The 26,372-nt window shown below is 46.9% G+C and overlaps 2 protein-coding genes across 2 annotated transcripts; both read left to right on the forward strand.

Annotated features, from left to right (window-relative positions):
- Positions 1-339: 339 nt before the first annotated feature.
- On the forward strand, positions 340-14,624 carry LOC144120448 (Na(+)/dicarboxylate cotransporter 3-like). Its single transcript, XM_077652847.1, has 9 exons — positions 340-416; positions 1,850-1,981; positions 2,070-2,189; positions 3,496-3,576; positions 5,759-5,866; positions 8,339-8,519; positions 11,100-11,261; positions 12,780-12,917; positions 14,236-14,624. Exons 2-9 carry the CDS (start codon positions 1,887-1,889, stop codon positions 14,476-14,478), a joined length of 1,128 nt encoding a protein of 375 aa, XP_077508973.1. The 5' UTR covers positions 340-416; positions 1,850-1,886; the 3' UTR covers positions 14,479-14,624.
- On the forward strand, positions 14,493-25,845 carry LOC144119503 (uncharacterized). The gene is made up of 5 exons (XM_077652094.1): positions 14,493-14,525; positions 20,160-20,429; positions 21,885-22,133; positions 24,623-24,835; positions 25,221-25,845. Exons 1-5 carry the CDS (start codon positions 14,493-14,495, stop codon positions 25,440-25,442), a joined length of 987 nt encoding a protein of 328 aa, XP_077508220.1. The 3' UTR covers positions 25,443-25,845.
- The last annotated feature ends 527 nt before the right edge of the window (positions 25,846-26,372 follow it).

Here is a 26,372-nt window from a genome sequence, read left to right on the forward strand (position 1 = left end):
TTTTGCTCCACTTGAAGAATTGCTACTCGATTTCTGCCAGTTGAGCACTATCCTTCAAGAATGCGTCGAAAAGTGTACTTTGAGCAGGGGAAGCAGAGTAACGTTTTCGATACGGCTGTGAAATTGCAAATGAAGTGATGTATTTTTGCTTTTATCTGATTGTCTGTTTTGTTTGTTTCCTGCTTTTTAGCAAGCCAGTGAATGCAAGGAGGTTGCAAATTAGAATAGGAAATTGTTTTGAGGAAAGGAAATGGCGCAGTAATTGTCTCACATCCCGGTGGGCATCCGAACCGCGCCGCAACGATTCTGGGCATAGTTACGATTTCGCCCTTTCCTCTTCCAGGCTACGACGAAAAAAGGCTTGTGCAAGATGTGGAAAAAGCAGTTCCGTCAGCGCTGGCAAGTGACGAGTTAAGGTACAGCCTTCTCTCAAATAAAAATCTCCAGACACAGTGCTTTTTGGCAAGCCCACGCGTTGCAAAGCCCACTCGAATTTGCAGGAGATGTTTAAGAACTAGAAAAAAATACACAATGTTTACGGGACCACACCACTACGTCAAACTTTAGACTCAGCGGAAGCCTGGTACGCACAGCGCTCGTTGACACCTACGACGCTTCACTTCGCATAACTCGTTATATAGGTGTGGTCACGTCAGTACATTGTTACAACTTCATCCCTTCAATTGGTCCGTGCAGCTTACATCAACGCCTCTATTCGCGTCTGTGAAAACTCGTTCGCGCCATCATTTTAATGGTATGGCTTGTGCATGGCGTAAATACCTGCGTGCACGCTCATTGGAGCGCAGAACGCTAGCGCATAAGCTGGCCACACTAACTCTGCGCCGCATTCTTCGCAGTGCAAGCGCGGCGCCTTTACTGTTACCCCCCTGGACGGTGCGAACCTCGTCATCTCTCTTGAATCCATGCATGTTTAAGCCATGGTTACGTAACTGGTCTTACTCAGCGACTGCTCGTCCATGCACCCTACCTCACTTTCGCGCTATCTCCAACCGCGCTTTGCCGACGCGAGAGCCCACAGGACAAGGTGGCGCCGCTGCCTCGTACCGCTCTCGGAACCCCTGGCTTACGGCATCGTTGACTCGACGTGTCCGACGCGGCTCTGCGTGTGTTTCGCGGAAAGCGTCCCGTACATAGCTTTCGCTGGGCCATACTTTTAAATTGTTAATAGGCAAGCGACAATCCAGTTGTAGCCAGGCACTTTAACGGCTGAGTGCCGCCGCCCACTTGACGAATCTACGTAGAGTGCTGGTGAAGCTGGAAAAGCAAAACCTGCACTCGGGAGCTTATAAATTAATCGCTGAGGGCTATGGATATCTGTGGATCAAACGCACCAACTAGCCCAACTTAATTCTTTAATCATGCTCTTATAAAACTAATGCCAGCCCGGTTTAACGCGACAGCGTTAAAAGCCGGCGTTGTTGTCCCTGGGCAAAAACTCCACAAAAAAGTCCTAGAGGAGCAACTGTAGTATTACCTCTAAGACCAAGGTGTAGCAGCAGACAATATCAATTTGTTGCTACGGCACAATTACATCTGCTCAGAAGCAAAGATGCGTTTATACAAGCCAGAAATATTAACTTGAATAAATTTAACTATTAGCTGTCGATTTCTGACAATACTGCCACTGTATACAGACCAAAATTGAAAACTGCAGCGCCACACAGTGACATCAGAGACGCTTGTCGAATTTTCTCCCATTTCGCTATTAAGGATATATCTTGTATGGAAGAATATCAATGCTGATCATTCGTAAGCCATGTGCAGTCTTTGCGATGTTCGCAATTTCGCTTTGTTTCTTCGGTCATTGCAGCTGTTCCTCAAATGACAGGTGTGACGATAGACGCACCAAGCTACTCCGTTCTACGATGGTGCTCGGTGTAGCATATGCAACCAGCATCGGCGGTACGGGGACACTCGTTGGTACTGCACCCAACGTCGTCCTAAAAGGCATCTTTGATGAGTAAGCGTGCATACGCCATACTTAGCATTCGGATCTGCTGTTTCCACTGCCCCCCAAATGCTCACGGATTTGGTGCCCAAAAATTTAGCACTTTTCCAGGCTCAACGGAGATCACTTTTGTCACGTGGCTTCTGTACAACGCCCCAACAATGCTTCTATGCGCTCTGCTGAGCTGGGCCTACATGCAATGGAATGCAAGGGATGCCATGTGAGTGTTTCAATTATCGTACTCGGCTGCTTCCTCTAACAAATTATTATCTTTTCAGAAGTCTGTAGCATAGCAGTTCTCAGCAGTGTACTTTTAGCGGGTACTTAGGTATAAGTTTCAGTATTTTCAAGGCTTCAAATCCCATTCTTATGTACCACACCGCTGAAACAACTGAAATCACCAAGTGTGGGAATCTAATTGCAATCTTTGCACTCACTCTTCAGCATATTTGGTTCTTATGGCCCATTAGGACACTTTCAAACGCGTCTTTTCTGCATTGCTGGCATTTGCATTCAACTGCAAAATGTTTCGGTTGTGTATATGAGTTTTGTCCACTGTGTTCTGAACTTTGATACCTGGGGCCGGAGACTTTGTTAGACCACGAGACTTTACCTCCTGCGCAATTTTCTCTAAAGATAGAAATGAAATAAACGAAGAAAGAAAGGTGGCAGCCTCCTAGTGAGCGGCTGCTGTGTGATAAGTAATTAGGGATGCGAACTGAGAACGGACAGGGCCTCTGCGACTTCATTACCGTAGAGGTGGGCCCATTTACATTGAAGGCCATCTGTCTAATTAATCGCAAAATAAGAAGGTAGAGGTCTGAGGCGCGTTACTATTACTGAACCAGTTTTGACGGTATAGTTAAACAACAAAGTGAGTTGATTAAATTAAGCAGGGTGATTGGGCATTCAGGACTTGCTGATCCTCACCTTCGACATTCGGTATGCTGCAATAGTATGAGTAATTGTTGAATTTAGAGACGATCTCATTTTTAATAATAAAGAAGTGATATTATGCTGTGAGAAGCACCCGAAGAATGTGGACATCAATTCAAGCATGAATTGATTTTAAACTGCGCGGTCTTTTGACTTCTGCGACGACGGCTAGCCAACAGCCGACTACTCGGCTGACACGGAATTTCATCACCGTACTCAGTGACTTCATGGTCGATGCAGGTTTGCAGCACAATATATCAGATGCTTTGTTTTGCATCAGTCGTAAAGAAAAATAAGCGGTAGTGTAAGGCTAAACGTTTTTCAATTTTCGCACCAAAGTGTTCTGTGCTATCGGATATACTAATATAAGCCGTACTATCGCGAAAATAATAAAAAAATTGAAGCTTTTTTTTCCATCTTAGAATGCTTCCTTCTTCATACCAGATCATTTATACCATTATTCCTTAGCCACTGACGCCTGTCGAGATCGCCAAGTTGGGCTGCCGGTCATTTGAGGCCAAAGTCGACCTTGTTTCAAACTTTCAGAATACGGATTTGATGATTCTTTTTGTGCTCTGTGATTGGAACAGGTCAAGTGAGCCAGGGTCATCAGCAGAAGAGAAGGTTCGAGAAGAAATCGCCTGGCGCTACAAAGAACTAGGAAAGATCAGGCACGTATGATGTTTTTATATATCCTTTTACTACCTTATTAGGTACACTCTAAACACCAATACGCCTAAATGGGAGTAAAAAGGGAATAAGCTGTCCACTAGCACACTCCCTTTTAAAAGGTAATGCGCTAGAGGACAGTTTACTTCCCTTTTACTCCTTTCTGCTTAGAGTGTATGAGCTTTGCACGGAACTCTGGTTTATGGTTTATGGGCGTTTAAAGTCCCAAAGCGACTCAGGCTATGAGGGACGCCGTAGTGAAGGGCTCCAGCAATTTCGACCATCTGGGGTTCTTTAACGTGCACTGACATCGCACAGTACACGGGCCCCTAGAGTTTCGCCTCCATCGAAATTCGACCGCCACGGCCGGTATCGAACCCGTGTCTTTCGGGTCAGCAGCCGAGTGCCATAACCACTGAGCCACCACTGAACTCTGGGATGGATATACTCTGCGGAATAAAACTTTGCGTTACGCTTGCCGTAGGTTTAATCATGTTTAAAACTAACGCAATACTCATATTCGCTACCTAAAAAAAGGACGACTGATACCAGCGCCAACACGCCTGCTATGATTCCTCGGCAGCCATCATACAAGCAAAAATCCAGCAAAATGGAGAGAGATAGAGATGAGTTTAATGAAGGGCGAAGAGATTGGTCGGAAATAATGGATATCTGGCCTGCTACTATGCACCGTGGAAGGGGAAGAGGAGGAAAAAAGAGGGTCGTGGTTTGTGAGGATGGGTGAGAAGGAAGATGAAAATATGTGCGCGCGCATTCGATGGCATCGCAATCGCGAGTCGAGGTCCGTGTCGCTCAAGAAACGTGAAAACGACCGCATTGCCTGCACTGCTTCCCAATTCTGCGGACAAGCGCCTGGCAGGAAGTCCTTCGAGGGTGATCTGCTGTCTAAAAACTTCATGGAAGCTGCAATCAGCAAAATAGAAACGTGAACGAAATGAAAGGTAGAATTTTATTCCCAAATTATTCATAGAACACGAAAAATTACTTTGACTTTCTGAACCAATTTCAGAGGACAAGTGACAGCTTATTGCCCTTAAATATTTCATTCTGCAGTATATACAGGAAGAGGAGGCACAAAAGAATCCCCGGATTCTAAAGTTGACTATCAATAATAGTAAGGATATCTGATAGAAAAAAGAAAAGAAACAAGCGGAAGAAAGTCTCGCCTTATCCGTAGCTCTGCTCGACTGATAAAACTTAAAAACAAATATATTCGCCTCCTATTCTGAATGAGAAGGGAGCCAGTGTTTTCGATTCAACGTGGAAAAGAAATAGATGGAAGGCTTAAAAATAAATTACACCTGTCAAGTATGTTCGAATGTCAGAGAGCCAATTCATTAGGCTGCAAACGGAAACAATGTAGAGCTCAAGCTATTTTATTGGTCCGAGTGTGAGTTGCTTTTCTTCCTACCCTACGCAGTGGCTCAGTGGCTTTGGCGTTCAGCTGCTAATCCCAAGGTCGCGAGTTCCATCTCGGACGTGGCAGCCGCCTTTCAATAAAGGAGAAATGCAAAACCGCCCGTTTGCTGTGAGATGGCAGAGCACGTTAAAGAAGCCCGGACAAGGTGCTCTAAATTAATCCCCAGCCCTCCACTACAGCGTCCGCCATAGGCCACGTGTCGCTTAGAGAAGTTAAAACTCACAGTTCTCAACTTATAATTATTTCGCTCACGTACGACATGCCTTGGGGAAGATGCCGCGTCCAATGCGCGCAAGCTGCTTTATTACCCCCGCATCCCCTGCAGTTAGACAGCACGTGCGGCGGAAAGCATGCACAGGTTAAGTTGTAATGACACCTATAAAAGGGAAATTATTATAGCAGAATCACAAATTGTGCGACGCTCGCGCGAGTTTAATTTAATGTCAGGGAAATGTCATTTTTGTACGGTCGTGAAATGCAGCCTTACCCCTCGAGTCAAATGAAGTGGAACGGAATGTTTCGTCTCTTGTGCACAGGAGCAGGCGCTCTCCTAGTTTTGTGGGTTGCGGACTTACTGAACGTAACATAATGAAATTGTTGTAATGCTGACTTCATTGAACAGATTGTGTTCTTCAGCGCTTCACCACAATATGACCGATCTGTTGGCGGTGTGCATTTTTTTTTTTGCGACGTCTCGTTGTGCCCGTAATAGGTGACGTTTTTAATCGCACGGCTCTTTACAGCTTTGCGGAGATTTGCGTGAGTGTGCTGATGGCTGCAATGATCCTCCTCTGGTTCGCTATGAAGCCTCAGATATTTCCAGGTTGGGTGGATGCCCTGCCGCACGGAAAGTAAGTTCCTTACGCTGGCCTTCCTTTTGACTACGACACCGATCTGAAAGCTGGAGAAGCTTGATGGTGTATTACGTACCTAAGGAGACTAGCATATGTTTTCCTAATATTGAACCAGAGAATTGAAAGTGTCGAGGAAATATACGCGTATCGTACGCGCTGTCGGCACCCAGTTTTCCAAATTTGTTTTCGGTCACACTCTACAGCAGCCCGGTCGTTTCTGAGAGACACCACCGTGTTTGTTTACAATACCCTCAAAGACCCACAAGGGGGGTTGCATAATTGGGAGGGGGGAAGGGGGGAAAACATCATTATACACTCAAAGACAACAGAGAACACAAAACGACAGGCCTATACAAATGATAAAGCAGCACAAAAAACATCATAGTTATTAATAGACGCTACGTCTCTTGGCAGCTCGTTGCAAAGTTTAATGCCTAGAAGCAAAGGCGAAAATTTGAAGAAGTTAGTCCTGGAATGTGGTAAATATATGTTCAACGGGTGGTCGGTAGGTTGAGATATATGTGAAGCTGTTCGAGTCGTTAACCGCGTGTGTGCATAGCACTCGGGTGAGAGAACGGTCTGTAAGTTATGCACCCTCAGAAGAGGTCGCACCTGTTTCTGTAAACCGCAGCAAACGTGCCATTAATGCTTTCGGAAGCTGTTGGTACAATCTGCCGCGAAAATTATGTTCTTGTCTTTAATAGTACATGGACCATAACAAGAGAACACTGACAAAGAAGACACATTGTGATACAGGAACCTGCCTGTGTTTGTCTTCCTTGTCCGCATTTCCTTGCTTCGTTGCTTGCAATGCGTCCAATTCCTCGAGTAGTCATAATCTTGACTTCGTCGCGGAACACGGCTGCCACTTCCAAGGCTGGCAGGTCAGTGTCCACGGTGGCAATTCAGGAATTAGCATCAAGTGCGTCTATTTGGTTAATCTTTGCTTCCAAAGCACGATCTGCAATTATCCACAAATGGAGAAAAAAGATGAAACTTTCCAATTCTACCCCATGTTTCCTTGTCAAACCTGCTGGGTAGTTTCGCATCGACGAAGACGTGAAAGCAACCGGTTGCGCCTTTCTGCTGTTACAGTAATGTTTGCTCGCGGCGACATGGATTTGGTAAACGGGCGTTTCCACTGGTTCCAGTGACGACGCGGTGGTTTCACTTAACGGCTCCCTTTTGGCTGATTCTCCAAAATCAGTGCGTTTGAAAGCCCAGAGCCATCGTGAGCGCTTTCATTATGCAGTCATCAAGCAGGATTGCACGTTGAGAGCGACTTTGCCGAAAAGGGTTGTACACCTCAGTGCACTCTTCTCCCGTAGCCGCCATTTCAAATTATTTTTCATGCACCATTTACCGCCTACCCCGAAGGTCGCGCTATTCGAAGATGTTTTTCGTGTCAGGTTTCAAAACGACACATATTTAAGCGCATTAATGACTCCATTCTTGCTACACTCTGGTCTAGTTTTTTTCTATTACTTATCACATATTCTGAACCAAATGCAGTCCACTCAGGAGAGGGTGAATACAAGGATTTCAGTACACGAAACAAAGGTCTTGAGGCAAAATGACACTGCTATTGACAGAACAGTGACTAAATTGAACAGCGCATAAATACAAAACTAAAGCAGCTATTAACGCAACAACCTTAGGGCTCCCATTCTTAGGGCTCCCGTTCGGCGTTGGCAATAAAAAATCCCCAGAGAAGAAACCAAAGTGGCGCACTTTGGTCACGTGACCTCGTATTGTCATCACAACCTGTACACAGGATTGTGAGCAAATTTTTCATAGCATCAGGTGGCCCTTAAGTTGAATATTGCTCGCGAGAGGTTGCTAGGGAAGAGCAATCTGTGTCGCGCATGCCTCACTGGTGGCAGCACCTTTCATCGCTGGGCAGTGATGCATCGTTTAATCGCGGCGCCACAGCGCGAGAAGCGCGAGAAGCGGTATGACTCCCAATTATTTATGACTGCAAAGTCTAGAACGATACATTCCGCATATGTCGGCGTCAGCCCATTAACACTATCGCGTCATGCCCTTAAGGCGGAACTTCAGTGTCCTTTCTAATATTTGTGATGCACAAGGAAGCAAGAGAACAAAATAAAATAAATTACACGCGTTGTCAACAACGTGATGCTTTATAGACAGAACCAAACGAGAATAAGTTCAAATCACACATTGGTTGCACGACAGGCTCACCCAATCTCCCTCTGTGGGTATGTGCCACTCTAACAGAGAAGAACAATAACAACAACGACCGGCTCACGCTCGGAGCAAGCGGTATTGAAAGGCACCGGCTCCAGTTAAGTGATAGTGTTAAAAAATGCTTAAAATGTCCGTACGAAAAAATCTGTTTTCTTGGTAATATGCATACAGCCCTCTTTCCGCATAACTAGTGTACTGAAGGCCTCCTAGTGCGATTATTGTTCGCTTCAAGTAACCTGATCTGTCCCGTTCCTGCAGCCTGGTGAATAACAGTGTTCCAGTGGCCCTGGCAACGCTGGTGCTGTTCGTGATACCCAGAGACCCCCGCAACCCGTGGCAGTCTGCACCGCTGCTCACATGGCCGGAGGCGGTGGAGCGCGTTCGCTGGGGCGTCATGATTCTCGTCGGAGGAGGCATGACTCTCGCCGAAGCGTGCAAGGTTCATCAGCCCTCTAGTCGGTTCTAAAATGGGGGGGTTTAGAGCAGCGTACAAGCATTGTAGCGTTGCAATGCACACTATGCACTGAACGCTTAACATGCAGGAGCGCATCAACTTTTGTCACCAGTGGTATGCAGGCTATCGGGTTCCGCACGCTTAGAACTTGATGCACTGCCGAGCGAGCTAAAAAAAAAAAAGAGATAAAGTTCGCACATTTTCCATTTGCAAGGCATTCCGCTAAAGATTCGTGCATCTCGTAGTATTTAAGAGAATTCATGAGTAACAGCTGCCAACACGCATTCACATTGACTCGTAACTGTAAGGCACAAACTGCAGAACAGGGAAAACGTTCCTAGTCAGGATAACAGCTGTAGGTAATTTAACAGGCATTTTGTTGTTGAACTAAATGACACGCTGCCGCAAAAGATCGGCACAACTTAAAATGGAGACATCGCCGTTTTATCACTTCCTAGTGCGCTCAGAGCAGGTCACTGTAGGGTGCACTTTTAACGGTGAGTCTTGCGGCCATACAATGCTCCACAGTTGGCCTTCTAAAGTCGAAGAACAGTGTCAATGTACATTTTCCAGCCGATGGTACTGTTCGAAACATGGATTATGCGAGAGTGAATGCCGCCGTTTCTTGCTCACTAGTTTAGTTTCTGGTTGAAAGTAATGTATCCAGCATTGGTCTCGGGTGACGATACGCCATAGGTAGTCATTTTCCACGCTTTTAAACGCCGTAATGGCCGCTCAAACACGTCCATACTCCGTTTCCCGAGTTTGGAGTGTGTTGATTCGGTACTCACGTAGCTGTAACTTGATGCTAGTGCTGGTCGTAACAGATTAATATTTGATGCGCCATACTATGGCTAATTCTAAGTTCTTGCGCCACCTCGTACATAGCCAACCGCCGGTTGTTTTGGATCATGGCTTCCACAGAAGAAATGACGTACTTTGTGATCGCAATGCGTGTCCGGAGCGATTTTTTTTTTTTGTCAGCCAGGGCTGAACTCCACTTCTCATAATTTAGTGCCACTCCTGCTGAAGAGACATTCAGGTAGCCCCATGCTGTGTCTTGGTCTTTCTATGAATACCAGCCGGATTTTAAGTCTCATCGATAAAAAAAAAGGTTACCGCATGCTTATTCCCTCTGCTGAACGCTTCCAAGAAGACACCTTTCGTGTGCTCTATGGTGAAGCCATCCTTTCTGTTATGCCAATCGACTGCCGGTTGATTGCACCACCTGAATGTGGGAAATAACATATCAAGTACAGAGCACTGTGCGGCATGATTTACATTTTTTATCGTCATTTTGTGGTTATTTTTTGACATAAGCGCCTTTCCTGTATTCCCAAGATTATTTAGTTACGTACACCAAATCACGCGGACCGTTTGTTTCTCGAGTTTCTCCAGACCTGAAATGATTTTCGTGGTCATGTACCGAGAGAAGAGGTCTTTTTGAACCTTCCAGTCAAATTTAGAAGGTGAGCGTGGACCCTTTAATTTACGGATATTTTTTAATGCTCATGCTTTCCACCGATCAGGGCAGTTCCCCGCGCGTTCTCAGCTGTCTGTATACCACGCTGGCGTAGAGAGGGGAATATGGGCGAGTCCTCTCAGTGCGCGTGCCCAAGTGACGCGGGAGTCCTGACCTGCCTTCATAATTTTCTGATAGGCCTAAGCCTCATTTGGCTCATGAGTAACGGAACCCAATGTCCGGCGTACACGAGAAACGGAGCCGAAAACTCACGCTACCTCATTACGTCATCGCCAGTGCCTACATAATTGAAAAAAAAGAAAATAAAAGGTTCTATCGAAGCGGGTTTCGAACAAAAATTGGCGCGAACAGAACACGTCCGCTGGCGACTTGATTAGAGCACTGCGCCATCACCGTTTTTTTTTTCGACATGGTATTTATTACGACGAGGTAATGTTTTATTCATTGCGCCATCGCCGCACTTTACTGCCAGTCTCTCGCGCTGGGTTTGAGTATCGTCATCTTCATCAACTTCCGCTCGGGCGACGCAGAGAGGGGCCGTAGTCTATTTTCTGCTGTCCATTTCGAGTCCATTCGGTCTTCTGTCAGTGGTCACTCATATGAACCCGCGGCTTTCAAGCTTTTGTTGCAGGCGACCCGGCCACTGGGTGGTTGGCGACCGGACTTTACCATTCCCTGAAATCGGATGCAATATGCAGCCAATGGGGACGTACGGTTGTCAAGAACCCAATGGCCGGGTCGCCTGCAACAAAAACTTGAAAGCCGCGGGTTCATCTGAGTGACCACTGACAGAGGGCCGAATGGACGCGAAATGGACAACGGGAAATGGGTAGCTTTAGAATACGACCCCAGATAAGCTTCGCTGGCCGCTGCGATAGAGTAAGTAGTACGTCCTCACCGCAGCACAACACCCCGCGTGCATTCTTTCGCATACACAGCACATAAGTTATCTAATTTTATTGGCGCGTCAGCGTGCATCAGTGCCAGTGTACGAGGAATCAAAGCCAGCGTAGCTATCGCCGCTTCTGTCTCATCCTCGGGGACAGCAGAGCACGCAACATTTTTGCCCGTCCGATGCACAGCAATCCGGGCTTTCATCCATGCTGGTCGAGAACATGAAGGGCCTGGAGGTGCTGCCGCCGGCGGTGACCGCTTTCCTGTTCTGCTTCGCGGCCTCCATGTTCACCGAGATCACGAGCAACACAGCCGTGAGCTCCATCATCCTGCCCGTCGTCTGCGACATGGTGAGGATACGGCAAGGTGAAACATGACCACGACTGTTCGGTGATGTGAAACCGGATTGTGAGGATTTCGACATGGCGAGTTAACACCAGGTCATACAAGATGAAGTTATACAGGGTGGATTGCGAAACAGGAGCCGAACGTTCTGAAAAAGAGCGACACTTTTTTCTGCAACCAAAATGAAGCTTTGCTGGCAGTCGCCTTGATCATTTAGGACAATACTTGGCTTTTAAAACTGAGGAATTATCTTGTACTGAATAAGTTTACAATGAAGGCAGACATGCAAAACAATCCTGCTGGACATTTTCAAGCTCACCTTCACAAGAAATCAACTAATGACGTGATTTCTATAAGCTAGGGCTTGTACTCATAGAGTGTCGTCTTCGGCGATCCGAAGAAAGCGCGCTAAAATTGTGTCTATATAGCATGACTTCCTGAGCCAGAAATTTTTTTTCGGGAGGGGCCCGAGCTAATTTATTCCAGCGGCCGGGGTGGAGAGGGGGAGGCTTTCGGCCCCACTCACTTTGGGTAAGTGCCTACTGCCTGTTGTCAGGATATCAATAGCTAGGCGGTGCGTGTTTCCCTGCCGCTTCCACAGCCTGGCAATACGGCGTAGCCGCAGTCGCCATCAGCACACGCGTGTGACTGCAGTCACGGGCTGTGCGCGCTTTTGGTTCAGTCCGCTTAAAAGAAAAATAAAACCAATGAAACCCAACAGGAAATTTGAATACTGCGCTCTCTGAGGCTTATTTTGTGACGCCCCTCAACCGTTTAACTCATGTGCTGCGTTTTGGTATCAAGCTCTAATAATGAATCATGGGGAAATTGCATATCATAAAATAGAGAAAATACCTCTGCGGTGCGATACAGAACGGTGAAAGATAGAAGTTAATATTCTGCCTCCCTAATATAAGCGATAAACTTGAAACCATGGTTAACCTGACAAAAAACGCCCTGTGTATGGCTGCGTGTTCGAAGAGGGAAGCCTAAAAACGTGTATTTTGGGCGAAAATTTCACGTTTCCAAGCGTCACAGACCATTATTGTGTGAGCCGCGCATAACCGAAGCAATCGTTGGAAGTTTACTCCGTTTATAGTTCGGCCTGGAAGCAACACCTTCGTGTAGCCCGTTGTGCTTGTGGTTATCGACACGTTAGGAAAAATAGTTTAGCACAGACAGCGTAAAGAGGGAGACACATGGGCCACGAGTCAGCGCTATGGTGCGTGTTTCTCCCTCTCCGTCCAGTGGGTTTGCACGCAGCTGTTTTCCTTTGTCATCGTTTTGCTCCTCAGTGCTCTTCTGTGGAGAGTTTTCGCTTGATTATGTGGGAGTCCTTTTCTGCTTTTTAAGAGCGAACAAAATGTGGGTTATTTCTTTTCTGCAAGTACTCGACATCCGCTCTTAGTGAAGCTACTACGGGGCAGTTCATTGAAATGAGTGATATACATTATGATCTGCATTATTATCACAATGAATGACGCCGTTCTATTCGCTGATTTCCCGCTGACCGCTGTGCTCAGGCTGTCGCCCTGAGGCTGCACCCTCTGTACCTGGCCATGCCGGCCGCCGTCGCCTGCTCCTTCTCGTTCATCATTCCTGCCGGCACTCCGCCGAACGCCATCGCCTACGACATGGCCAAGCTCAGCATCTCCGACATGGTGAGGGGGAAGGAGGGCACTGAAGCATTGCGAGCACACCGAGGAAAGTCCCGACCGTACGCGGCAGCTGCAACTGGCAGTCACATTCACTGCGCATGCGCGAAAATCTTTCCTGGAGCTGCAAGTGTGCGCCTCCACCTTGCCCAGCCGGCACACAAGCACGCATTAGTGCCCTCTTATCCCGTTGGGGCGCCATTGGCCCGAAGGCAACTGGAGTTTCAATGTATCCTTTGTTATTCTTGTTTGGGTTTACCGTGATCTTTCAGCAAGAGCTGGGAGGAAGGGGGGGGGGGGGGGGCAAGGTGGTGCGTTTTGACGTCTCCTTGTTCACTCTAACCGAGTGGTGCGGGCACGGTTGTCCGCTTAATCTGAGACGCAGTGCCATGACACTGACACAAATTTCTAAGGTGGAACCACCCTTATTCGTAATAAGCAATGCGTTATTTACATTTGCGGCGGTTGTAAGTCGGCCCGACTGTATTGCCTTTTTCTACTTTCATCACCAAGTTAAGATCGCTACTGCCAATGTGCTACCAGTCACAATAAAGAGATGTCAAGAGTGCATTGATCGCTGTTAAGTCGAATACTCCAGGGGCGCACTTCACAACTTCCCGGAACTTCCGGAAAGGCTACGACTAGTACGAAATGGCTCTGATCTTATTAATACGAGAGCATTATATAGCTCCTTAGTCAGAAAATCCGACGTTGGCCGACCGTCCACAAGAAACGGACCGAAACCCCTACATGACATTATGGAGAAGAATGAAATTTCTTCTTAAGTGGATTATCAAACACAGGCCAGCGCGAAAAGATAAGATTCGCTGGACATTTGATTAGAACACTGCGCCATAATCGCAGCACAACACCCCGCGTGCCATTCTCTCGCGCTGGGTTTAGGTATCGTCGTCTTCGTCAACTTCCACTCGGGCGGCGAAAATAGATCAGCTGTGCTGGCCACTGCATTAGGGTGCTGCGCCATCGCCGCAGCCAAAAACCTCGCGTGCATGCTTTCGCATTCACAGCCCGCAAGTAGTCCTAAATGCCCTGCGTGTAACCTTCTCGCTATCTCAGAATTGTTGCGCAATTTTAGAGCGACGCAACAGTTTTGTTTAGGCTCCAGCTATATTGGCTCTGTAGTTCCGCAGGAGAACTCGAGGTGAACAGCGTAACATATCACGGTGGTTTTTGAGACAACGAGCAGTGTCCGCTTGATTTCACGGAATGTCACGAGAAAAACTTACAAAGCACTTTCATTGTGAAGACATACTGCCTGTACTAAAGAAGCTTTGTCTCGACTTTTCGTTCCCGTTTGTTGCAGGCGAAACCTGGATTTTTCGTCAACACCATATGTGTACTCGTCGAAATGGCCATGATTCATGCCTTGGGGTTTCCCATCTTTGGCCTTTGGACATTTCCTGAATGGGCCGACCCCGATGGTGGCTCGGAAAGTTCTGGGCTAATTAGTGATGCCATTCGTAATTTTTCTGTTGAAAGTTTTATGACGACGACGACGACGATGACAGCGACCTTCTTAGCGGCAAACAGCACAAGCATCTTGTGAATGTCTCCATGAACATGGCGCACGAAACGTGGGCTTCGGGACCTCAGGTGACCGAGTGGGACGGTGACCAGTGACTACCGAAAAAAAAAATACCGCTGAGCTGAAGCACTGCCTGAAGTTACCTTGATTAAATGTTGCTTCCAGCACGGCTGAGATTTTGGCTGCCTTTATTATAACTGGCATGTTTTCGTGGTTGTCGCCAATATCAACTAATGAAAGTTCTTAGTTGGCCTTGGCGAGGTGTTCTGTATTAAGATCATAGAAATCTGAAAATGCCTTTTTATATAATAGCAGTACATCATTCGCAAACCTACTCACGTTCATGTCAGAGTAAACTAAATTATTTGATGAACTATCACCGTGTTTACAGAAACCTGCACAAAGTCGCGCGTACTACTGCTATACAGGTGCGTATTCAATGGTTTGTTTATGTGGTTTAGAAAGGTAGACATAAGAGGGCAGATTAGAACAGCTGAGGTAATGAACTTCTCTCAGCCCTGCAAAAAGTAAATCAAAATAACTTTAATCAAAACATTTTTTGCTTCCTAATACGCAGCGTGGCTGTTGAGAAGAAACTGGAGCCTGCAAGCTATACATAACGTACAGTATTGTTTTTTTTTTACTAATTCGCAGCAACCAGAGCTAACCAAAATGAACACCCAATACAGCAAGATTTTAAAGAAGCCTTGCGTTATACACAGATGGGCTTCGGTAAAAGTTTACCTAAGTATTTATAGGGCGCTTTAACAACGTTAAATTACAAGTGAATGGAAACATGAAATTTGTTATTATCACCTACATTTCTATAAAAAGACACCAATTTAATTCCCACAGTTATTCGACATCTCCCCATTTTCCAAGCTTCAGGTAAGACATTTTGCTCACAAACAGTTTCCACAAACAATTTGATCGGTATTTCTTACTAAAATGTGTGTGGTATCAGGATAGGTCGGGACCTACGGCAACGAGTAAGAGCGCACTAGACACAGGAATAACTAATTTCCTTTTTAATGGCTGTGTTTTATCGTCGCTGCTAACTCGTCGGTTCCACGTGAGGTAGAGCTTAAAATACTAGTCTGTTAAATTTCGCTCTTTTTACTCCAACTTTGAGAAGTCCGTTATTTTACGCAGCTTGCCTGCATTAAACTGGAACAAATATCAAAACGTGAAATTAAATGTAGAACAAGAACGGATACTAAGAACAGGGAGGAAAGGAAGACGACGACGGCTCACGCATTCCATTCTGCGCTGCGTGCACCACCATGCAGCCTGCTTCCTCGCTTCCCACTGAGGTGAGATTATCTGCCTTTTATGCGACCACAGCTTTGACGGTAAAAATGTTGGATCTTACAGTCCTCTCAGAGGGAGCAAAACAGCTGTGACAAGCGTAATGCGGGCCGTTCTCGGCCAGGAGGCGCCACGCTTTCTAAGCCTACGCAGAGTCACTGGAAACGATTTCAGATAATTGGCAATGACTATAGGCCTCCCAACAGTAAGGCAATCGGGAGCATTAAGAAATGCGGCCATACACATTACGCGGTGTTTTTTTTTGTTACATTAGAGTTCTTGCGCCGTTTAGTTTTTGGTTGCCAAATAGCTGCACACTTGACGACAGTGCGCAGCTGGGCTAGTTTGTATAAGTTTAAGAACGAGATGACAAAACAGCGAAGTCTGTCCATGCACTGTCTTCTCATCGTTTTCGCCAAGCCTTTCACTGAGAGGAATTTTGAAACGTTCGCGACACACTGCACGATACGTGGATCATGTGAGCTCTCTTTTAAAGAGATTCATGGTTCTGCCTGCATTCCAAAACAAGTCATGTATACGCTGCCAGCCGCACTGTTCGAATACGTCTCGGCCTAATGTATTGGGCGGAGTTCGCCCGTTTTTTCTTTTTTTTCTTCGCCTTTGAGGACGCGTCTGACCCCTCCTCATTGAGAATATTGCTGCTAACGAGCAATCCACCTTTCCCGCGTTACACCGACGTTGCATCCGAACTTTTTAAGACCCTTGCTGGCTTTCTAAATCGTGAAACCCCGCCGGCACACTGCAACACTGCTGCCATTGTGCACGTAGGCATGGTTAGTGCAAACAAATTCCGGCTATGCGTATTTTTGGCCGGCCCGCATAAAGTGCTCTCTTTGGGTGTATTAAACACGCAATATTCTTTCATGTTCCTTGAAAGGAAGTGGCCTCGACACGTAGGAGCGGACAGTTACTGGCAGCCTCGGTATGGTTAACGCAATTGCGCACTTGGGTACTTCTGCTCGGTCTGGTCACCATTCATTCTTTCGTTGTAAGCGCCTCGTGTGCTGCGATAACGGGCGGTATAGTACGCACAACGCAGGTGCCCAAGGGCGTAGACCAAATTTCTTGCTTGGTCTTCGCCGTTTCGCTCCGTGACCATAAAAAAATCCATCCCCCCGAGGCCTTCCAGATATGATCTTACTGTATCTTTTTCATTTAGCTTTCGTCCAATTGTTTGTACGATGCCAGTAATGTCAGCATGATAGCTTTTATTGAGCCTGCCATGGCTGCAGTAATTCAAAAGATGACTTCCCATAGACACCTAGCCATTGTCCTTTCGGCAACTGAAGGTTCCGCATCTACGCGTTGTTGCCGGCACCACTTGCGTCGCCCGCCGTTCTTCGGTCTGGCTGCGCTGCCAATCTGCTCTTCTTCGGCATGCGCAGCTGTGTCTTATTGACGGCGACCCTCACAAGCCCCACAGTCGTCCTTCCCATAACCCATAGCAAAGCGCCATGGTAGCTACTACGCCCTTCGCGCAAACTGTTTTTTTTTTCGGTTTGTTATTTTGTTTTTCTGGCTGCTCGCGGAGGGAATCTTGACTGAGCTCCCTCTCGTCGAACACTTCGCTTCCGAGCTGCAGCCACTCGGGGCCAGAGTGAATTATAGACCCTATTAGACACGCTTATGTAGCCGATGGCCTTGGCTGTTCCGACAGCGAGCGGCGGGCGGCATCGCGGGGCTCACTTGACATTCAGATATCTCCATTTCTCGCCCCAAAGCAGCGTCTTTTCATTTGCACTCCTTACTGCCTTCTTTTTCCCTTGGCCACCCTTCTTGTTTTCTTGTTTCTCTCTCCTTTTCTCTCCTGACTAGCGTTCTTTTTCCTTTTTTTTTCATCTATTCGCTTGGAACAGAGTCCCCCCATATTCTCTCTCTACTTCTTTCCTCCTGTTTGGCGTTGCCGCCCTCCATTCGCGATCTCAACTTTCTCTCCGGGCCGCTTCATCGGTGACCTTGGGCGGGCTTCATCCACGCGAAAGCTGAGAGGAAGGCAAAATAGGCGCCACAGTAGCTTTTCAGTAAGCCCAGTCTTCGCCATAAAAATGCCCCAGGTCACGCAAAGACCGCACATCGTCCCGGCACTGCCTATGACGAGCGCGACGTGAAGAGCAGAAAAGGGGCAGCGAAGCGGCAGCATGAGAACTACCTCTCAAAACCGCCTTTCAAGAGGACACCTGAAAAGCATAAAAGGTTCATCTCACCCACATCTTCAGGAACAGCTGCCGCTGTCTACTAGCCACCGACATTGGGTCAGTTATTAGAGCGACACTCCCGGGTAGGTAGTTGTCGCGGATTTGATAACCGAACCAGGACGAATTTTTGGTTAGCTGCTTAACTTCAGAGAAAGTTGTATAACTTGCCCTTGTAGGCGCAAGGCGGCACTCATGCCGAGGCTAATAAGTAATTACTGCTTAATACATATCACCTCTACTGTGTGGTTAAAGTTGATTGTGAGGATGGCGCCAAAGGGACAAATACAAGGAAGGCAAAAAAAAAACGACGGTACAGACGGGAACTCAGACTTGGGTATCTTGCAAATGAGCCTTCTGTGGCCCCACGATTGGTGCAGAAGGCCGAAGAAGGCTTGAATCTATAAGGGAACGATTTTCCGCTTTAAAGGGACATTGCGGAGAAATTGGAAGTTGGCTTGTATTGATGAAATACCGGCTCCTAAACACAAAAACACCACTGCTTCTAAAAACAAAGCGCTTGTAAGGTAGAAAAAAGCAATGACTGCAATAAAGGCATTGCCGCCACAGGCCAATCACGCAAGTACAAGCGCGATGACGAAATAGGAGAAAATATACGCAGATCTCTGAGGCTGACAAACTTGTATGATTGTTACGAGTTTGATGGATATTAAAGTATATAAGTTTTGTTTTGAAATCACCAATGCTTTTTTATCACGAGTAAGACGGAAAAAACACAACTTGAATGTTGGATGTCAAAGAAAACCTGCGCATAAGCGGATAAGTGGAAGAACTCCAGTGCCTCTCTAAGTGCTCCTTGGACGAAGTTCGTGCAACGGCACGCAACTGCGACGAGAGAAGAGCTGTGTATAGCCAATGTTCAACGCGCCTTCATGGTATACCAAACGCACCGCTCGGCGTGTTCGCTTCGTCAAAGTACCAAGACGCTGAGCTGCGTAACCAGCCATCCGAGGACTATTTTTACAGAATTTAAATACGCCCGCAGGTGCCAGTCGCTAAACATCAGTCGTGACGGTAGCTCGGCGGTGACAGCGACGCTGCTGAGTCCTCGTCCCTAGGACTTCCTTGCCAGATCCGCCGCCTCAGCCCTCAGAAGCATCGCACGCTGTATGGGATTGAGGTCGCCGAAGTGCAGGCCGCAGTTATTTGCAACAACATTGTCGGAAGTGGGAACGGGATCATCGTAACGTTGGTGTAAACGTAAACGAAGCGACGACCGTTGATAGAGGCCTTCAACGTTCAGCCGGCAATAGTTATCATTTCGGCTGCTGCTAGGCGGGAGCGCAGCGCTCACCGCTAGCATTCACGGAGTCCTCGTTCCCGTTTCCGCCGCTTTACATCACTATTTCGTGATGTAAAGCGTCATCAGAGAGCCCCGAGTTTGAATCATAGCGGCGGGAAAAAATTTGTCAACTTCAAGTCCAAACTTGTTAGCAATAAACGCACCTTTTGCTACCGGACAAGTGGCAACAAAGCCACAAAATGCCGAAAGATCAGATTTTAGTAATAAAAAATTGGTAGCGTTATCCTCAGTGTCCCTTCAAGTAGAATGTTAGCACTCGTGACTGGTAGGTGGATACGGCATTAAGGTTTGCACATACAATGACAGGGTCGGCGTTAAATTGGTAACATTCTGCTCAAAGAGGAAGGTCGTTCCTTTAGTGATCCCAGCTCCCTAAAACTTTCTGCACCCTTCGTGTGACCACATAAGGGACATTTTCAAGATACTAAAGTCTGAGTTGGCGCTTGTTCCTTTGTTTTCTAGTGCCTTCCTTGTCCCTTTAGCGCTGTTTTCCACGTTAGTTATGAACGAACTAGTCCAAACGAAAGTATACTTCTACCACGTGGGTTTCCTGTAATACATTGAACTGATTCGCATTCCTTTTGTAGCATAGTTATGACTTGTTCCCTTGGTTTGCTATTTCGTCTCGACATGAGAAAAACATGACATTGCGAGAAGTCTTAAAATGAATATAACACATTTAATGAAAGTGGTCTGTAACGCAACTTTGGTGTACTTATTTAGGTCGTTTTGCCAGCCCTCGCAGAGTACTACCCATTTTTGAGGCTTAGCCAGCTTTTTAGTGCTTTCTCTTCAGTATATGCATGAATGAATAGGCGCTGTTCATTAAATATTCCTTTTTACTTCTTCATGCGCAGAACGAAGGCGGCGTGCCCACGGGCCCTAACGGGCCCTCTACTGCCGTGCCAAATCCGGCTGCCTCAGCTGGTCAGAGTTCTGATAGAGAGCTGCTCCATCCGGACCCTCCGTCAGTTCGCTTGTGCCACTTGGTGCGAGTGCCAGACTTTCAGGGCTACGGGTTCACCCTGCACGAGGACAAGGAGCGCAAGCTGGAGACGGTCCTCACTGTGGAGCCAGGAAGCCCCGCTCAAGCAGCGGGGCTTCGAGTCAATGACATCATCATAGAGGTGGGCGTTGCCTTCCCGAGAAAACTGCAGGGGCTAATTCACACCAAGACCTCAGCCTGAAATTAATATTTGCAATAATTTCACGCCTTTTCCAAACAGGCACTGAAAACTGTATACCTTGGAGGCTTTAGAAGGCTTTCCTTGCTAGGATTAAAATTGCATTCCTCGCACTCAGTTTGCGAAATTTGCGTTGAAATAATAGCAAAGAAATTCGGTACGCCTTTCGAGAAGTTATTCACGTCTATAAAAAATTGGAGGGGACCCTCAAGCACCGCCTTTAGGGTATGATGGGATAGAGTTTGTAGTTAATTAAAACCCATGGATTAAAGCTAATGGATTAAAGCCCATATATGAAGAATTGGTCCTTCTCTACTTAATATTCATAGATTCCTGGGAGGGCTCGTAGCGCTCTTGGTGCAGTGCTACAGCAGTTGAGCGATGCGCCACTGTCCTGCGATGACATGTGCTGCCACCGTTGAGGCGTGTGCGACATAGGTTGCTGACAAAGCTCTCGCGAACAGTCATTAACTGCAACCTGCCATGGTGCGAAGTTCGGTCACAATACGGTTGGCAGGTTACGATGACGTCAAAAGGTTACGTGACCTAGGTGGTCAGGTTCTTTGGGGATTTCGCGCTCACGGTTAACAATTCCGACGATGGCGTCGGCTTTTTCTGCGACACGAGCTCCTTAACGCTGTCGCGTTAAAATGCTATCGGAATGTGCAGCATAGAAGTTTGCCTTCTATATCACCATGAGGGTGCATGCTGCTGGGCGAGTCGGTCGTACATCATTGAGTAAACGTACTGCGCAAAGTAATACAAACACGGACGAGAACCTGCGCCCGTCTTTGTGTCCTTCTCGTCCGTGTTTGTATTATTTTGCGAAGTACTTTTAATCACCATGAGGCAAGTTTTGTGCATTTGTTATCGCTGAGATGAAAGCGCTGATGTGACCTCGCGTGCGCAGGAGCCTCACAACTCTTCAGATATTCAGACTAACGCGGCTGCGGGAGCAGCCAACATAGTCTCAGGCTGTTTTGCTCTAGTAGATGTGAGCATGAAAGTACATGCTCACATTATCGCCCTGAGAACTTGGCATCATAGAAGATTAAATACTTGAGCACATATCACAAGCAGTGGAAGAGAGCCCCCGAAGTCGACGTACGCCTAAGTTGGTTGTTCACACCTAATATGTCCCACTCTTTCGGAAACAGGATCGTGTCGCACTTCAGATTAGTAAAAACTCCTTCTACAGTCGCATTTTGCAACGATTCTTTCGTCACTGGCTGTTGCCGTCTGTGACTAAATCGGCGTCACCAGCGTCGGAGGCGGCGCTGCCAAGCTGCAAAAAATATAATTTAGGAACCAGCAAAATATCCGGTAGATGAAATCGCTGGGCTCTAATTCTTCCTGAAAACTCCTTGCGGAGCACAGTGTGGCGCTGTGTTTGTGCAGGTGAATGGAGTAAACGTGGAGGGCGCCAGCCACCAGGACATTCTGGAACGAATAAAGTCGACGTCAAACGAGACACGCCTTCTGGTAGCGGACGAGAACACCGCGGCCTGGTACAAGGAGCGCAGCACCACCATCAGCCGTAGCTTGCCGAGCGTCATTGAAATGAGCAGCGCCACGGCGGCCGAACACATCGTGGACAGCAGCCCAAAAGCGACCGTCAGCGCATCTTCGACCAGTTCGCAGATAAGGGTGAGTGGAGCTTTTCATGGTGCTCCATTGTTACGGCTGCAGAAAAATTCAGCACATTTGTGTCGTTCTGTTTAAGCAGCGACACATCACGCCAGGCGGCTAGCCCAGTACAGGCCCCCGGCCGTTTGTTAGCCTCCGAAATATATTACACCTGCATCAGAATCGAGGGAAAGGAGAAAGTAAATAGGCGCTGGTTGGTTATTTCCACGCTAGCGTGACAGCTAAACTCGATACAACGTTGAGTGAGTGATAGTGTCTTGCTCCGCAGCAATTTGAAAAATATTCTCCAGGAATGCCAGGATGTTCACTCTGCTCGCAAAAACAAGTGATGTAGCACTAGAGCGACTTCCGTCTCTGCTTGCTTGTACATACATGCTTTTTTTTTAAGGCGAAAGCCTTTAAGGGCTCATGCTTGCGGCCACGATCGTGTCCGTCCGCCCGTCCGTGATACTTCCTTTAGTGGGAACTAATAAAGATAGGAGAAAAAATGGTTGCTTCAGATAGAGGAAGAAAAAATTACCCTGGAAACAAAGTTTGATGACTGTAGAGTAAACGGTTAATTAATTATAGCCAAAAATGCCAGAATTGCATCGAAATAGCGCGGCCGTCGATATAGCTACAGGAACGGTGGGACTTCACAACCACCGGAAGTCGTCACCAGCATAGTAGAATAACTCTGGAAATAATAGAGATAGGATAAAAATAATGGTTGCATTAGACAGGGGAGAAAAAAATGAACTTGGAAGCCAAGTTTGATTACTGTAGAGTAATTTATAATTGTAGTACAAATGTCAAAAAATTGCGCCGAAAACGGTGTGCGTCACATCCACCAGAATTCGTCACAGCACAGTGCAAAAAACCCAGAATGGACGGGAAAAAACGACGCATTTAGTAATTAACAACTGATAGTAATTAGTAATTAATTAACAATTAATGACAATTCACAGAGGCAGCAACAGTAGCAGTCAAAGTCACGCGGAAAGGCTTTCGCCTCACGCAGTTTAGAACGTCAAAGTGCTCCTCGAATCTTTTATTCGGGAAGTTTGTCATGGGGCATAGGACAAATATTGTGCCGTAGTCTTCGTCGTCTTACCAAGTTTCTCTCATCCTTCATGCCGAAATATTTTTCCTAAACGGGTAAGCAGGTAGCGTTGTTCATTTGTAGGCAGCCTTCATATTCACTTGTACTATGCTTTACTACTGAATCAATACTGGATCACAAATAAAAGACAAACAGTGTGCACCTAATTTCTCCAGCTACTTACGTTGCTCATATATGCTTTAATGCGGGCCCAACTCTGCTTATGGTAAGCATCACTTTGAGTGCCCATCCCTCAACAATGAAAACGCAAGAGGTTTGTTTGGAGCGTGGATAGAGCACACGTACAAGCTTCGTTTCGGATGTGTCACTGCAAGCCTGATAGCATGAACAAAAAGTTCGTTCATTGCTTTGCACAAGATCAGAAGGGCGCCGTACAGAATAATACTGTACGTCGTACGGTTACACAAAAGGATGCATCACAGCACTGCGTAGAGTGTCATAGCGTTAAATCTAGAAGGAAGCAGCCGAGTTCCATAATCTCTTGTGGCATCTGCAAAAGTATAGCAGCCCATAACTTAAGAGAAACAGTTGAACCTGAAACTCCAAGTGGTCTGGCTCCATGAAGAACTGAACAGTCTGGACGTACAATCTTGGAGTTGACTTAGTTCATTCAATTCAATGAGTCATACAGCCAAGCCAAGAAACCAAGGAAACATAGCCTGAGAGATATTTCTTTCGAAGAATAAAACCAAGAAATACACCACGATTCCCCGTTCTCAGCCAAAAGAAATGAATGAAGATTTCTCAGCGCTTACCACGGCTGACATCTGGGTAAGTTGGTTCTGATCCATCTTAAAACCAGCCGGAAGATAAAACACAGGAGAAGAGATGAGCACAAGCCGAGGCTGGACTAACAACTGAAATTTTATAGAAGGAAAACGGCAAACGAAATCCCGCTAAGAAATGCGCGCGCACAAAACCCCAAAGCAGTGAAACGGTGAAAAAACAATCGAAGTCACTGGCCTGCTAGTGAATCATCTAAAAAATCAAATTCTTTACGGTAAAGTTTCACCGAAGGCTTAGCCACACAGCACGTGTCCCCATCCTTACCGATTTGGTAAGCCTCAACTATCTCCCGACAGATTTATCGCTTTCACAAACCACTGATGTGTCGCGGAATGATATGCCGCGCTGTGATGTGTCGAGCTATGATAGCTCACCGCAATCATTGCGCGGTGATGGGATGTCTACGTATATTGTTGTGTTTTTTAAATTTTTTGTTGCATTCTAAATAAATTGCTGTTACAGAGTGTTTCGTGTGCCAGCGCTCTACGTAATACCCTCATACGGAGGACCTTAGGGGTATTTAATAAAACAGGAGCCTCCCTACTGATGCGGCACGGGCGCTACTTTTGGCCACACACTCAAGCGAACACTTTCCGCGCAGGCAGCCGGTTTGCTGGTGCCCCTCGATGACCAGCAGCAAGTCATCGAGTACAGCGAGCAAGACCCAAGCAAGGTGAACTTGATGGTTGCCGACACGGATGAGTCTTTCCTGCGTCGCAAGCAGCAATCCGGCAGCGATGCTGATGCAGCCGTGCGACGCAGAGCGCCCGCCGACAGGCCGGCTCAGACCAGCGCCGACGAAGCCAAGTTGCAGGTCGGTTGCTGCACGCCTCCCATTTCCTTTATTTTTTTATTTTTTTTTCTGCATACGATATAATGTTTGCATGCGGGGTTTCCTGGTATTGACTTGTTTCAAGCGCATGTGCCACTGCCCACTGTGATGGGAAGAAAGAACGCGCACTGTGACGAGAAAGTCGCAGTAAGCGCCGCACTCGACTATAGGCATGCTTATTGTTTGTTTTGAAGCGACCGGATGGTCTGCGACTGCCTATGTCATGTGTCCGAATTAAATCGCTTCGAGTTTGCCTTATGTTTACAGCGCGAGTGATTAAAAAAGTGTGTCGGATATCATGCAGTGATGCTTGGTCGCTTTTCCATGATTCCACATATTATACAGAACCGATGACTATTTTTTGCAGGTCAAGACCGGACCCAAGGCAGGTTCTGCATCAGCAGCCGATAAGCCAGGCGAAAGAGCGGTGCCATGCATGCACCTGTCTCCACTAGAGACGCTGGAGTGGATGCTGCGTGCGGTGATTCCGATGCAGCTGCCGCTGCCGATGCTCGTGGGGCTCGTTGCGTTTCTGCTGCTGGCCCTCTATTACTTCTACTCTTACGTTTCTAGGGAGCAGCAGACTTAAAGCAACGACTCGCGGTGGACTGAGGGCTACTGCTGCTCTGGAGCAGTAATTTCCCCCCTCCCACCCACTTCCCTCCAAAAGCTTAGGGGCCGAATCGCAGCAATTGTGAGCACATTGCGAATAGCTTAAGTCTGGAAAATGTGCATATCATCGGGTACGCAGTTCTTCCTACACTATAGCCGGACTTCCTGTTGTCTGTGAAGTTGTTCTCATGCGCGCTGCTTCAGACGCACAAGCTAGCACGATCGGAACTTTTTTGTTTTAACAATAATTCTACATGCAATGGCGTCCGGACTTCTGAGTGATGCTTGTTTTTAGTCAACATTTCGGATGTGTACGGCCATGTTTTTGACGTATTTCATAGCGGACACAGGCTGCATTCGCGTGGCAAATCAAACGAAGCATTGGAACGGGCCAACGTACGGCTGAAAGTGATAACAAACTGGTCGACTTTGCGTTGGCTCAGGATGCTTATTCTGCCTGCATGCCTGGTGATTCTGCATTGCAGAGATCTAATGGGTCTGCCTTGGAGTGAAGGTCATTAGTTTGTACTTGAGGCTGGCGATGAGCTGAGAACCAGCCGAAAATTGGACTTTGATAGTTCAGCGACCTCATCTGCTTGCCAACGGAGCCAGTGTCCAGATTTCTTGCTTGTATTGGTTCGGTTCTCCGAAATTTCTATATATTCAGCACAAAATTACGTTTACACTTTGTAATCGGTGTCAGCCAGCTTTATTAACACAACTTTGCAAAAAAAAAAAGCTTCACTCTAGTCAAGAAGTGCCCTTCTTGCAGCAGGGAAACTTAATTACATTGAATTTTTTCCAGCAGCCGTCAAGGCTACAGCTGGCATCAATTTGTCATTGATGGTTAGACTGCAATTAGCTGCATGACGAGGGTAGTGTTTCGATGACATAGCAGTGCCGCATG

Source organism: Amblyomma americanum, chromosome 2 (assembly GCF_052857255.1).
Source record: "Amblyomma americanum isolate KBUSLIRL-KWMA chromosome 2, ASM5285725v1, whole genome shotgun sequence".
NCBI classification, from domain to species: domain Eukaryota; kingdom Metazoa; phylum Arthropoda; class Arachnida; order Ixodida; family Ixodidae; genus Amblyomma; species Amblyomma americanum.